The sequence below is a fragment of the Antechinus flavipes genome, chromosome 1 (genome assembly GCF_016432865.1).
Source record: "Antechinus flavipes isolate AdamAnt ecotype Samford, QLD, Australia chromosome 1, AdamAnt_v2, whole genome shotgun sequence".
In the NCBI taxonomy this organism is placed as follows: Eukaryota; Metazoa; Chordata; class Mammalia; order Dasyuromorphia; family Dasyuridae; genus Antechinus; species Antechinus flavipes.
The window spans coordinates 534,168,729-534,183,508 of record NC_067398.1 but is presented as its reverse complement, the minus strand read 5'-3'; the positions used below and the strand labels follow the sequence as shown (position 1 = coordinate 534,183,508).

Below are 14,780 nucleotides of genomic sequence, written 5' to 3'. Positions count from 1 at the left end.
TTGACTGTGTCATTCCTTGATCATACATCCAATGGTTCCCTATTGCCTATAAGATCAAATATAAACAAATACCTATTTGCCACTTAAATGTCTTCACAATCTTTCCTCCTTTCTATCTTCCCAGACTCACACAATTCTCTCAACACAACACTCTAGTATGGTCATAATAGTCTATTTGCACTTCCTCACACATGGTGCTTGAATTTCTCATATCCATGCCTTTGTACTAGTTGTCCCCTATAACTGGAATGTTTCTTACTTCACCCTCTAAGAAATTATGGCTTCTTTCACTATATCGCAACATCAACTTTTGCAAGGTATCTTTTCTTACTTCCCTACCTCCTACCTTTCTCTCATTAGAATATCAACATCCTTGAAAGCAGGGCCTGCTTTGCATTCTTTTCTTTTTTTGTGTAGTGGAGGGTGGGGATATAGTTTAATGCCAGGATTTAGCACAAGTGCTTGGCACATAGTAATTGCTTTACAAATGCCATATCTGCTTAAGTAGAATGTAAATTTCTTAAAGGCAGTGCCTACATCAACTATTTTTATCTTAAAAATGTATATGCCTAGTGCCAATTCTTTGTAAATACCATAATAAATATTAATTTAAAAAAGCAAATAGAAGCAGATAGAAGAATACTAAGTAATAATAGTGTATGTCTTTTATAGTCTTTCTATCAGGGGTTTCTGTTTAATTTTTTAATTTTCTAAATGGTTAGTTTGATTTTAAGAGCTATATCAAAGTAGTTCTGGAAGAAACTTTATTACAAAGCTATTTAATTCTTTGTATCAAAAGGACTTATTAAAAAATGAAAAGATCAACAATAAAAAAATAGAATAAAACTTCAAGGGAATGAGTTCTATGGATACACAGTATTCAATTTTGACAGGCAAAAAACTATTCTCTGAAAAAGAGAATAGCTATTAATTCCAAAAAATGGAACGTACTGGCTTCTTTGGCTTATAGAAGTAACCTGAGATCATGTTTTTACTCTTTGTCCACTCCAGTTCTCCTTTCATTTTACTGAACATATAGAGATCAGAGTAAATTAGTAAACTGCCTTGAATTCCTTTGAGAATAAATATTACAGTAATCAATAATGATGTAAACATTAACAAATCATAAAAAGATCCTTTTCAGAGTATATACTAATCACTAATATAAAGAGAAATGTTTTATAATTATCATACTACTACTCAAATACTCCTAAATATAATTCTACAATAACTGCAATAGAAGAAGAAATAATGGATTCATGATCTTTCAATTTATTCAATATGAATTAGAATTTATAAGCAATGGAAAGGCTGTTTTCTTTAAGTTCTAGATTATAAAGATACCAAAAACTCGATGTTAACAAAGTAATTTTTAAAAAATAAAACTTTTATATGAGATACCTTCTAAAGTAGGGCAACAAATAACAAGCTATCAACAATCCTTTTATATGCGCATAACCATTTAGTAGAATGAATTCCATCTATTATATTAGTCATGAATTGACTGAATAATGACATAATAATGAGAATGTCTTTCTCTGCATTTCACAATAGTAATTTAGAAATCACTCTAAAGTTATCAATAATGTAGGAAAGCCTCCTCTATTAGGTCAAGGGCAACATTTGTTCGCCTTACTTAAAGATCATTAAAATACATCCTTAATCATAACATGTGGTTCATTACAAATAAAATTGCCTTTGGTTCAATAAAACTAATTAAATGTAAATGGTATTGTTTACTGCTGTATAGATCTTTTGATATAAATCAGCAAGTCACAGTTTATTGAAAATTACTGTGACCTCATTGCACTTAATAAATTTGCTTGATCACACAAACCAGTAAAATATTTCCAGACTATCTACACTGCCTGAAATATTCTGTCTCCTCACCATATGACTATGAAGCCACAGGAAACCTAACCTGGGGAGGATTTTCAATGCAGCTCTCTTTAAATGACTTGTTGAAATTTTAATTCTCTGATCACATTAAGTGGTTTAGGAAGACAACAAAATCTGTTCTGATCATCTTTGGTAGTATCATCTATTCCTTAAGAAAAGTACTGAAGGTCTGTGAGTTTTTTATTCTGGGTGTCACAGCAGATAAAGTTACAATGCTAAATCGATGATGAGACTGACAGCTCATGACAACATTAGATGCCCACAATCCATTACAGTAGATAGATACAGATATCAAAATAAGCTACAATTATGGGAATATAAGCACCTAAATGAAAGACCAAAATTGTCTTACTTGTTTCCATAATGAAATTATAGCTTTCTTCTCCACTTAAAAAAAAAAGCCCTATAGATGTGTCAAATTTATGTGAAGCTAAAAACTTCAACTCTAACAATGGCTTCTAAATATTAGCAAGTATTTTTTATTAAATATCCTTTTTATAGTAAAGTTTCAAATATTAGAATATTTTCAAGTGACAAATATTTTAACCAATTCTTAATTCTAAATGCATAAAGCATGAATTCTGAAAATGAGATAATATATGTATTAAATGTAATAGAACAAAAACTGAGAGGGCTGGTTCCTATCTCTAGTTCTACAAAAATCTATATAATGTCCAAAAGTTAGATTTGAGATACAGTGCTTTCATTCTGAAACTCAAGGTTCCTGATTGGTAAAATAAAACAAGGGTATGAGATAAGCTCCAGGGTTCCCCACAATTTTAGTGTTCTAAAATTCTACATGTTATAATTTCATGATATTTACTTTCTACCAAGCCATAGGTATTTTATAAATACTGTCAATATGACTACTTATAAATGCTAAAAAGTTTTTAGAAAATATTCTATATAGTTAATGTTGTTTTAGTTACTGATTTTATTACAACATTTAAAAAATTAAGAAAAAGGCCAAAACTAGAAACATTCAAACACTTGCTCCAGGCTTTAAAAATCCAGTTATTTTAAAGATAGGCCAGCAGGTGGCATTCAAGAATTATGATATTAGATTTTGATTTACTTATTATTTTCCCAAGAATTTTCTCTATCAGGCTTGCCAGAAAATATTTTTAAAAAATCTATATATTTTACAAGATGCCTTTTTTTAATTTAGAAAAATGAAATTGGTATGATATTCAAATGGTAAGTATATTCTATAGGAGGAAAACTAAATGACCTAATATTTCTATTAATTCTCTAATTGTGTGATCAATATAATTTCTACACTTAAAATGTTTTATTTAGCCATAACAAATTTTAAAAGCACATTACAAATTCTCAATCACAGCTATTTAAATCAGAAATAGAATTAAATAATTAACTATTAAAATCAAACCAATTTTTTACACCATTTGAAAATGCTAAAATGGATTACAAATAATCTAAACAGTCTAAACATGTTAAATATAAGCTCCTGGCAAAGATAATAAAATTTTTAGAAAGTAAGGCCATCTATGTTCAGTGTGAAAGCATTAACCTAGTACTAAAATTGACAGCTTCACAGCAGTATGAGACAAACTATTTCTAAGTGCTTAACTTATTAGCAATTGGGATGTAAAATATTATCAAAATATTATACAAAGAAAATATGAGCTTATGAAATGGCTGCTTAATCTCTAAAATAATGGAACATTAAACAAAACATTTTTAAAATCTTTTGGAAACATTGGCAGAAGACAGGCTCCTATGCCAATTTTAAAAATAGTTTATCATTTAAGTTAGTAGAATTCAGGAAAGGTTTTTATTTTTATTTTTTTTTAATGCAGGAATTTTGGGGATTTTATATGCAAGAAGGGAAGGATCTAATGAAGAAATCAGCAAAACAAACATCTGGGAAAAACTACTGAAATAATATCCTGAAAGCATCTGAAGATAAGGAATTATCACTAGGAAATAACGAAGAAAAAAAAAAATGGATCATTATCTCCAAACCATTTGCATTTACTTCACTGGAACCACTAAAGACAACTTTATTTCATACTGGTTCTACTGATTGAAGGGAAACTTTTATTGTTGAGTTATGACTGTTGATGATTATGACCATTAGGTAAAATATATAAAGGTTAGGATAACAGTGACTCCTTTCTGGCATTAGTGGCAGGTTCCTCAATTCTATTCCAGGAATCACAATAAGCACCTGGTAAGCCAAAGTCACCATTTTCCAAGATGTGTTTGACCTGTTTTCAGCTCCAATGAACGTCATACTGAAACTCCATTTTTGATAGTCAACATCTCAACTCACACAGTTGCCTCTCTTTGGAAGACTAGAGGGGGAGACAATAAAAGTTCTCCCAAAGATTTCCTTTATAAAGGGTTCCGAGCTTTCTGAACTTTACAAGTAACTCTTCATTTTTTATCAAAGTATCAACCACACAAAACATCATGGCTCCTCACTGGATATCCCCTGAAAAGCCTTCCCCTTTTTTCAACTTACTTTTGAGTATTATCTACTCTGACTAGACTGTATTTTATACCCTTTATCAAAGACATTTTTTCAAATGGTATATTAAGGTTACATGGCAATTTCCCCCCAACCACTGTTCTCCCCTTAATACTATCACAGATTTTCTAAATGAAAAAGCAGGGGAATATATGTATAGACTGTACACCATCAAGCAATCAACATCACCGCAACTATAGAAATTTGATGTCCTTAATTTCTTTGGAGGGCGTTCATAAAGTTTGCCAAACAACATCACATTGGTGATGGATAGGTCATTCTGGTATTCGAATGGGCTGGCTTCTCAAAGGATTATACTGCTGAGAAAAGTCAAGTGTGTCTGTGCTGACTAATGCTAGTGTGGACAAGAGATGGTCATTCAACTGTTCGTTTACTACAAGATTGCTCTGGATAGATCTCTAGCTTTCTGGGGTCTTCTCACAGTCTAGGATCTTTCCTAGAGAGGTCAATACTTTAGACTCTCTGCTCACTCTCTAATGTATAGCTACAGTCTTTTTCCACCTTCAAGCACTAGATAGAACCGGGTCAGGACAAAAACCCTTAACCTAGGATTAGCAAGTTTTCTCTCTTCAGACCTCAAAGTTGCAGGATAGATCTATCCTCTCTTATTCCCCCACTAGACTTTTAAGTTTCTTGAGGGCTTTCTTTTTCTTATTTGTATCATCACTGGTTAGCACAATGCCTGGCATATAACAGGTGCTTATTAAAACTTTACTGAATAAATTAGATCCTACAAATCTGGCCTGAATTTCATATTCATCATTCATATTCATATTCCTCAGATAAAGGGCACCAAAAAAACCCCAAACACATATGGCCAATGTAGGCAACAAGAAGATAAAACAGGAGAACCTAGTCTACAATTTTGGTAACTCTACTTCCTCATTACCCTCACTAAACCCAGGCTAGAAACAGAAGGGGGAACATCTAGACTGTAGGAACTCCACTTAGTTCAATCCATGGATCAGAGAATTAGATCAGCTCTACTACATTCTTATAAAATGAAGAGCATATTATAGTCCCTTCAAGCACCTGTAGAGCTATATGTCGGTTTTTCTATTCCTCCTGATTGCAGTAGATGTCATTTCCCCTAGAAAGGCTCTTCTCTACAAATCTGTTGAATCCTCATGTCTTAATAATATGCAGGAATTTTTCACTGATTAAGGAATAGGGTAGAATTTACTTCCCCACTTATATATGCAATGAGGGGTGACTGTGAGCATAAGCAGGCTGAATAATCCTCATTTTGGGGTTGAGGAAAGGGATTTATGAAGAAGATTAATGGCTCTAATGGTGGATGGAAGAATCTCCAAATTCTCATGATAACATGAGGTCAACTATAGAATTAAGATGGAGGTTACACAAAGAGGGGGTCTTATCTGCATTAATAGGTAAAGGAAAGGTGTCAGTAGCAAGGAGTTAGTGGATATATACATTATATTGTGTGTTCTTCAAGGCAGGGACTGTTCTTACTCTTTCTTTATATGACCACTTTATACAAGACCTGACATACAGACAAAAATGCACAAATCCTTGGGAGACTGAGAGAAGCAGCTCAGGGGATGCCTTAGATGATCCAAAAAAACTCTCAGAGACAGCAGCCTCTGAGATCAGAAATTGTTCTGGCCACATAGGGAAACAAAAAGCTCTGATACAGGATGCCAAGTCATGGAGATTCAGTTGGTAGAGAAAGAATTAAATATTGATTGAATTGCTCCCTGATGTAAGACACTTAATAGATATCAGTTTAGCCTCATAGTACCACTCTCTCTGAAGGTCTCCCCACTCACCCTCACCCCACCATTGTGGGTGGTACCACCTTACTGTGTCCAGTCAAGAAATCCAAATTAAGGCCTACCATCTGTGAAGGTAGCTCTATGTCCTATCAGAAATCCCAATCATGGCCCTGAGGTTAAATTTCCCCTATAAATTTGTACATGACTCATGCCACTTTGGCTAAACCCCTTTGGGCAGTCTGCCATGACACTACCTTATGGTGTCTCTCCTCTCATCCCCACACCATGCCTTACAGTGCCCTGGGTTCTTCTCACAGGTAATTAACTCTTTTAGGATACTACCAGCTAAAGGCATACTCCAACCTCATGGTGTGTTTCCTTTTTCCTAATTGTGAGGTCCCCTAGGGAAGTTGTATTTTCATAATTAAATATTAAAACCCATTTCCTTGCTATGTACTCTCCCAATTCTAATTTATTTTTAGTACTCCTTATGTTTACTGTATCCCTTCATTTTATCTTAATCTCTTTTCCTAAATAAAACTACCTTTTGCCAAAGAGAATGGCCATTGTGAATTCTGTATGGCCTTAAGAGAGAATTCACTGGAAAAAAAATTAGAAATGGCAAGATAAATAGGTATTATAGTCGATCTTAGTACCTTTGCATAATCCTCCTCATGTCATTGATCCTCTTTGAGAACTAAGAACAAACAAGTTTATTATCAAAGTATAGGCCAAAGAACCACACTATATGTCAATCCAATTCTTAACCATTCTTCAAGGTCCAAGGGAAATAATTCTATAAAGTTTTAAGGATATAAATAAGAAAGCCCTAAGAACAGGTTGATTTTGGTTTGAGAGTCTAAAGAATATTCCCATAGGGGAAACAACGGACATTTCTATCTAACAGCAGCCCTTTTGGCTTTTAACATTTACTCATGATCCAGCCTGAGCAAAACTCAGTATAGGTAGGATGATTCTATGAATTCTGAATGTGCCCACTTCCCTGAGGAAGCAAGAACTGGTGTGCTTGTACCCCTCTTCACCTTCTTCACTGCAAACTATGAAAAATGCAGCAAAGACCTACACCCACTGCCAGCAGAGGGCTCCTATAATCTTCTATTTGTCTGAAACCCTTACTACCTATGGGCTGATAACTTCAGAAATTGCTGATGATGATTCAGTTGCTCCCAAAGCCTGCTGCTGACTTGCGAAGTCACAGTTTTCACACGGCATTGCCTCTGTTCCATTCTAACCTCAGTGCAACAGACCTTTCCTGCTGACCTTCTAGGTTATCTCAGGCTGGAAAATTATTTCACCTCATCCCTTTGCGGATTCTGCTGCTCAAGAATTCATTTGAGGCATTAAAATTGTTCAGAGGTGAATTTGGGAGAGCTCAGATGAGTCCCTGGGCTTTTTCTCCACCGTCTTGGTGAGCACAGCCATTTAAAAATTAATGCACAGAATTCATTATATATTTTACAAAAAAATTAGTAATATGAAATGGAGATTCATGGTTTCAGAGAAAATACTCTTTTGCCTTCTGTTCTCTATATACACCTACTTAAGTTGGTATCTAAATTCAGAATTTTGAAATTAAAAAATAATGTAAACTGAGAGCAGAAGCTTTTCAGGCTAGTCTTTTTAACTCTACTGATATACACTGTGTCCCCTTTAATCTTTGGAGGGGCCCTGATGTAAACTGTGCTCCCTTTTGGGGAAAAGGTCAGAAAGGAATCTTTGGAGGAAGGGCACGTCTGACTCTCAAACCCTCCTGGCCTCTGGTAGAGGTCCACCCTTCTGTCCTTTCATGAGGGTAACTCCCAGATAAGTCATTTCATTCAACTGGAGATCTTGGCCTGGGGCATAATCCCAGTCCTCTATGGAATCAAAATTAGCCCTTAATCTCAGCCTCAAACCTCAGAAGGCTAATAAAAGAAGACTCTGAACCCCCAATCTTTCCTAATGCCCTTCTGGACTTAGACCAATGGGTCTTTCTCAGTGTAAACCTTTGCAAAATTATCCTAACAGGATTTTGCCCACTAAGAAAGCTGTCTTCTTAGTACACTGTTTTCTTAGCATAAATAAACCCATTCTTGCCACAAACCTTGAGCCTGTATTCATTGGGGTTTGTGAATTCTTTCACAAAGCCTGCCACCATCCCATTGCTGTTAGGGGATCTCTTACTCATTTCTCACACCTCAAAACTACTGCTTAGCACAATGCTTAATTTATAGTACATAATTGTTTATTAATTGATTGTGCTTTGCCAAAAACATTTTCTGCATTTAATTTATATACACAAATTCTTTTTGGATTCTTTTATTTAGAATGATTAATTGTCCTATTTGTTTGTATTCTACTGAATTATCTTTGAACAAATTTGAAAATTAACTATAATGAAAAAATCTTTGGATGAACTACTACAATGTTCTTTCAAAGTATTTCTTTAAATACTTGAATCTTTACACATCATACTAAGGTATAGTTCTCGTTTTTTTATCTTTTATTGTTTAGGTACTAGGACTATATTCTTTTCAGAAAACAACTTGAGGAGTTTTTCTCAATTTCTAAAAATAATTTGCATAGAATAGGTCATATTAGTTCTTTATTGTTAGATGGATTTGCCCTGAAAATTAATATACACCAGTTCTATTTTTGTAATGTTATCATAAAGTGTTGAAAACTATGTATAATTTTTATATTCCCATTCAGAAAAATATAAGTCTTTCAGTAATATATTTTCCAACTTTCTTATATTTTTATTTTTATTAATTTTTCTATAAATGTAGATGTTATTATGCCTCTTAGTATCTGTACATTTAAAACGGATTCTGTGAATTTATCAGCATGATTAAAAATTCTAATTTTCTGAAATCATAAAATATATTCAATTTTACTGAACCCTCCTTTTTTCATTCTGTGCAAATGGATGCTTTTTAAGAAGTATTCTAGAATTTGAAAGATTATTGAGTTTTGTTTTGTCTCCTTATCCTATCAGTCTCATGTTATCCCACTGCTTAATTTATTTAGCAAGCTATGATTGCTAGCTGCTTTTTTCAATCTCTGTCTTCTTTTGAGTCAGTACTTTAACCTTCTGAGTAGTTTTCCTTGTACTACTTAATTTTTTACATTAAATCTTTTTAGCTTCCAGACTCCTATTTGCCTATCTTTTCTAAAGTATTTTGAATTTAGTAAAAGTTTTCATTTTTCTGAAGTTCTTCATTATTTAAAAATAAATAAATAAATAAATGAACAAACTTGTAATCAAATATAGTTAAGCAAAAAAAATTACTAAATTGGCCATGTCCTCTATACCCATCCCCACCAAAAAAAAACCTCTTTCTGTGCTACCCATGTATTCTGGCTTTTTCTGGTATTACTCATCAGTCACTCTTCAGTTTTTTTTTTTTTTTTAATTTCCTTCCTGAAGTATAGAAAGGCTACAAATTGTTATTTGTCTTTCTTTGTCAAAGAGGACCGTAACATCAGGGAGGTGATGCCATGACATTCAAATGAAGTGGATTTAAGTGATGGAGGGCTACAAATTAGACTGCTCATGATTGCAACTTCTGAACCTGGAGGAATATCAGGGACAAATGGATGAAGTTCCTGTTCTCTGTGTATGCTTAGGAGAGGGATAATTGATAGCAGATGGGTTGTTAGTCTTCAGTTTAGTCTTCTCATCTAGTCTATGGCTCTGAGAATCGTACATAAAGATTATTATTACCTCATTTTACTCCATTCCACCTGCACATACATTCATACATACATACCCCAACAACAACACACACACACACACACACACACACACACACACACACACACACACACTTTAAATGGATAGGAAAGATCAATTTCTGATCATTCTAAAATAATCAGAAGAGTTTACACACAATCACTGCTACAGTGGATCTGTATATATAGATCTCCAGTCACAAGGCCATGAATTTATTCATTTGTGATCAATGAGAGTTTTGTGCATCAATGCTTAGTTAGTAATTATTAAAATTCTGCAGATTTAAGAGGATTTAACCTTGTATGGAATAGCATCTTCTGTTTTATCAATTAAAATATTAATTACCCAGCACATAATCTCTTTCTTTTGAGGTTTATGGTTTGAGATATTTGCAAAGTAAAACTTCTGAAATCATGCTAATTGTTTCCTTTCAAAGTGATTCTTTTAAAAGTGTTTTCTAATCATGCTTAAGTAAATCTTGGTAGTTTATTATATATTTTAAAATTAATTTAATATGCATTAACTTTCAATTCTAGATGGATTTTGTTAGTGCTATTGCAAATTTTAATAAGTTAAGGAGCACTTTCTAATTCAGTTAGTCAACAGATGCTTATTTAGTAAGAATCTACTGTGTAACATGTGCAAAAATGTTTTCATCCATTTCTCCGATATTCCCCCATGTTCAGAAGTTGCAATCATGAGCAGTAACTGATAAGTAATACCAGAAAAAGTCTGAATACATGTGCAGCACAGAAACAGAGATTTTTTTGGGGGGATGGGTATAGAGGACATGGCCAATTTAGTAATTTTTTTTGCTTAACTATACTTATTGATTACAAGTTGTTTTCTTTTTCTACGCTTTTTTTCTAAAAAACAATTTTTCCCCTTATCCTCTTCATTATTTGTCTCTTCTTTCTGCCTATTCTAAGTTTTTATTCTTTCATTAATAAAGACTTAATTTATTCTTTCTTTGTCCATTATTCATAGAATTAACCTTCTAAATATCTACATGGGGTTACCTCTTCTGAACAGTTTCTGTGTTATTGTCATATAGATCTTGACTCAGAACCCAAGCCCCTTTTAAAAATATTTCTCTATCATATTTAGGGGCTGGTATTTTCTTAAAAGAAATAAGAAACAACTTAAATAGTTAGAGGAATAATCAGTCCTCAAGGCTGAGCCATGCCAATGTAGTGCAGTAAATAAAATGCTGGACAATAGAGTTGAGAAGACTCGAGTTCAAATAGGTCCTCAGACACTTGCAAGCTGTGTTATTCTGATTAAGTCCCTTCCCTTTCTTCAGCCTTCTTCCTCTGTAAAATGAAGATAACAATAGGACCTACCTTCCAAGATTAAGTCTAAAGCAATATTTGTAAAGCAATTTGCAAATCTCAAAATGCATATAAAATTCTAGCAATTATTATAATTTTAAATAGTAATTCTACCAAAAGTAATTTACAATTTTAGACTTAGCCCAATGAAATTATCCAAAGGACATGAAAAAAGATTCACTTGAAATAAAAAGACCTAGAATATTAAGGGAAATAGTGAAAAGAGGTAAAAATAAAGGAGGAATAGTACAGAAAGCACCAAAAAAATACATTATAAAACACAGTAATGAAAACTATCTAGAACTGGTTTAAAAAAAATAAAGAAGTGAATCAATTGAACAGAATAGACAAGGGAGAAATCAGAAACCATGCAACTCAATAATCCAGTATTCAATAAAGCAAAAAACATAAATTAGTTATGTTAAAACTCCCTATTTGATAAAAATTCCTGGAAAACTTGAAAACCAGTTGAAAACCTAGACTAATGCTATTAAATTTACTCTGGAATACATTCACAATGGATAGGGCATCTTTATGCTAAAGATACTGATGTAAATGATGTCTTCTTTAATCTTGGTGGAGGGTCAGAAAGGAACTTTTAGGTGAAAGGTGCACCCGGCTTCTCAAACCCTCCCAGTCTCTGGAAGGGGCCATACTCAGTCAAGGTAAGTAATCTCATTCAATTGGAAATTTTGGCCTGGGGCATAGTCACTCAAACTGTTCCCCATCTCCAGGTCAAGACTAACCTGATATAACTAAGGGTTTGTCAACCCATCTTTATAGAAGTCCTAACAGGATTTTGCCCACTAATGAAGATTTTTTTTTCTCAGTGTAAACCCATCTTTGCTAAAAATCCTAACAGGATTCTTTGCCCACTAAGAAAGCTGTCTTAGTGCAAATAAATCCCCTTTTGCCACAAACTTAGGGTTTGCGAATCCTTTTGCAAAGAATCTGAGACATGACCAAAGGAGCTCTCTTACCCTCAATTCTGGTTCCTCTTCAATACTATTTAAAAATATAAGAGGAATAAATCATATCTTTCAAAGTTATGAGTAGGAAATATATCGTTGACCAAACAAGTGATATAAGCAATTACAAAAGATAAAAATGATGTCTGATCCCATGAAGCTGAAAAGCTACTGCAGTATCAAAATTAATATAGCTATGATAAAAAAAAGGATGTAGTTAAAGGGGATGGAAAAAATCTTTGTATCAAATTTCTGATTAGGATTTAATATCCAATATATATCATATAAACAATTAAAAGACACACATACACACACACACACACACACAGATAAGTGTGTATGTGCATATACTCAAATATTTGTGTATACATAGATAAATTATATATTGTTATATATTTATAATATATTATTATTACATTTATAATGTTTAATACTTTTTGCATTCATATAAATTATTTTTTAATATAATACATAATTGTGTTAATCATATATAATAAATTGTATATACACATGAAAATCAAAAAGTTCACTCCCCAATAAGACATAAAAAGTTCTCAAAAGAGTGGCAAACTATATGAAACTAGATGAAAGAATGTTAAAATAAGATAAATAAAAATAAGCAAATTAAAACAATAATGAGGATTCATCTCATACCTGCTAAGAGGAAGAAAAACAAAAAATGGAAATAATTTTGGGTTAAATAATATAACAAAATGAGACAAGCTCAGGTCATTCAAATGTCAAAAGGACATTTGTAAAAGCAGTGGAAAGATATTTATCAGTGACTGGCACTGAGGACATCTAGCTGATTGGGTAAATAAAGCTTTTTTTGCCTAAATTGCCTACATTATTTTCTACTGTGAGCTCCTTGAGGCCAATTTATATTCACATATCCAGTAAGTCCTGATATCCCTGGCCAGAAAACCTCTAGTGACCTGAAACAATTAAGTCTTGAGATACTTTTTTAGGAGAAAACTCACTTATTTACACAGGAGAAGAGATTATGATACTGCCTCCTACCATAGGTAGCAATCTTGAAAATCACTTAGTCACAAACTTTTCATTTGCAAATAAATGTAGAAGCAATGTACAGAAAAAATAATGGTATAGTCATACCAAAGTCACAGAGTTAGTTTAAGCCAGCAGTAGGATTGGAAACTAAGAATTCAAATTTAATTTAGTACTCCTCTTTACTAGGGAGCCTTAGTATAATCTGGTAAATGAGGTCAGGAACCTACTGTGGCATCAAAACAATGATATACTTACTATTTTACTACACTTACTATTTTATTTTTACTTCTAACAAAATAAAGTTTTTGATTAATTATACAATTAATTGCATTTATTATATATTATATATCATTTAATTATTTTAATTATTAAATGTTACTAATCATATAATATATATATGTCAATTATATTAATTATACAAGCAATTCAAATACAAACTCCTTAAAGACATGATCAGACATGATCAGACATTACCAAAGATGTATGACTTGAAAAGTTAGGCCTAAGTAATGAAAGGACATATGATAAACAAAAAGCAGTCCTGCAGCTCCATCAAAATCAAGAGGAAGGTCCACCATATATTGGTTTAACCTCTTGAGGGTGATTTCCAGGAAGATACACCAAAGTCACACTAGATGAGAAGACATGAATGAAAAACTTCTGGATAACATGAACAACAAAAGATTAAATTATTGGATTTTTTCCCCCTAATTCTACTACCTATTTAAAGCCTCCAAAGATAAATTATATACCAGAAGTAAGGCAATTACAACTGTCCCCACAGAGCAAGAAACATCACTCTAAACAATATGGAAAGCTTGTCCTTTGAAAATGAATTGTTTTAGAGAGCCATATGAACAAAAAAAATCAGTAAATCCTTCTCTCTAAACTAATCTCACTCTATACTACAGATAGTAAGGAAATACTATGATGGAAAAATAAATAAGGAAAAAGAAGACTAGAAAAAAAAAAAACCACGAACAATGGGAATGAGGAAAGAATTGGTCAGGAAAACACTAGGTTAACGGGAATAATTTAAAAAGACTTTTAAATGGGCATAACTGAGGAAAACTGGTATTTGTAGTGGAATAGTATTATATTAAATATTAAGCAATATAAGAGAAATCCTCAAAATAAAAAATAATAATAATATACAGAAAGAATTGATGTTGCCTTAAAACAATGTTTGCACAAGAAATGCAAATCACTATCTTTATTCCCAAATGATACATAAATTGGGAAACAAATCACTTAAATATGTCCTAAATACTGGATATACAAGGGATTATATTACACAATGAAAATATTTTTGAAAGGTAGGAAACTTACCCCCAAAGCTGGCAATCTCTGTGTGCAACTCACTGCAACTTTTAGTTTCCAGTCTGTTTCACCATCTAGCTGGTCAGTTCTAATGAAACATGAACCTTAAAATTAAAGAAAAAAATTTACCACACTAGAGAACTTATGTCATCTCTTATCTCCTGATATTCTAATACATTATATTCTGATAAATTTCATGTGTACATATTTCTATTCAGAATTACAAAGTTAAAAAAAAAACATTAAAGACATGCATATGTAAGG

The 14,780-nt window shown here is 32.7% G+C and overlaps 1 protein-coding gene across 2 annotated transcripts in view; it reads right to left on the bottom strand.

Annotated features, from left to right (window-relative positions):
* ATP9B (ATPase phospholipid transporting 9B (putative)) overlaps nt 1-14,780 on the bottom strand; it is a 431,234-nt gene that overhangs the window by 253,853 nt on the left and 162,601 nt on the right. For both annotated transcript variants that reach the window (XM_051970555.1, XM_051970554.1), the window contains exon 8: nt 14,526-14,620. In XM_051970555.1, coding sequence (XP_051826515.1) covers nt 14,526-14,620 — 95 coding nt within the window. The remainder of the gene's footprint in view (nt 1-14,525; nt 14,621-14,780) is intronic.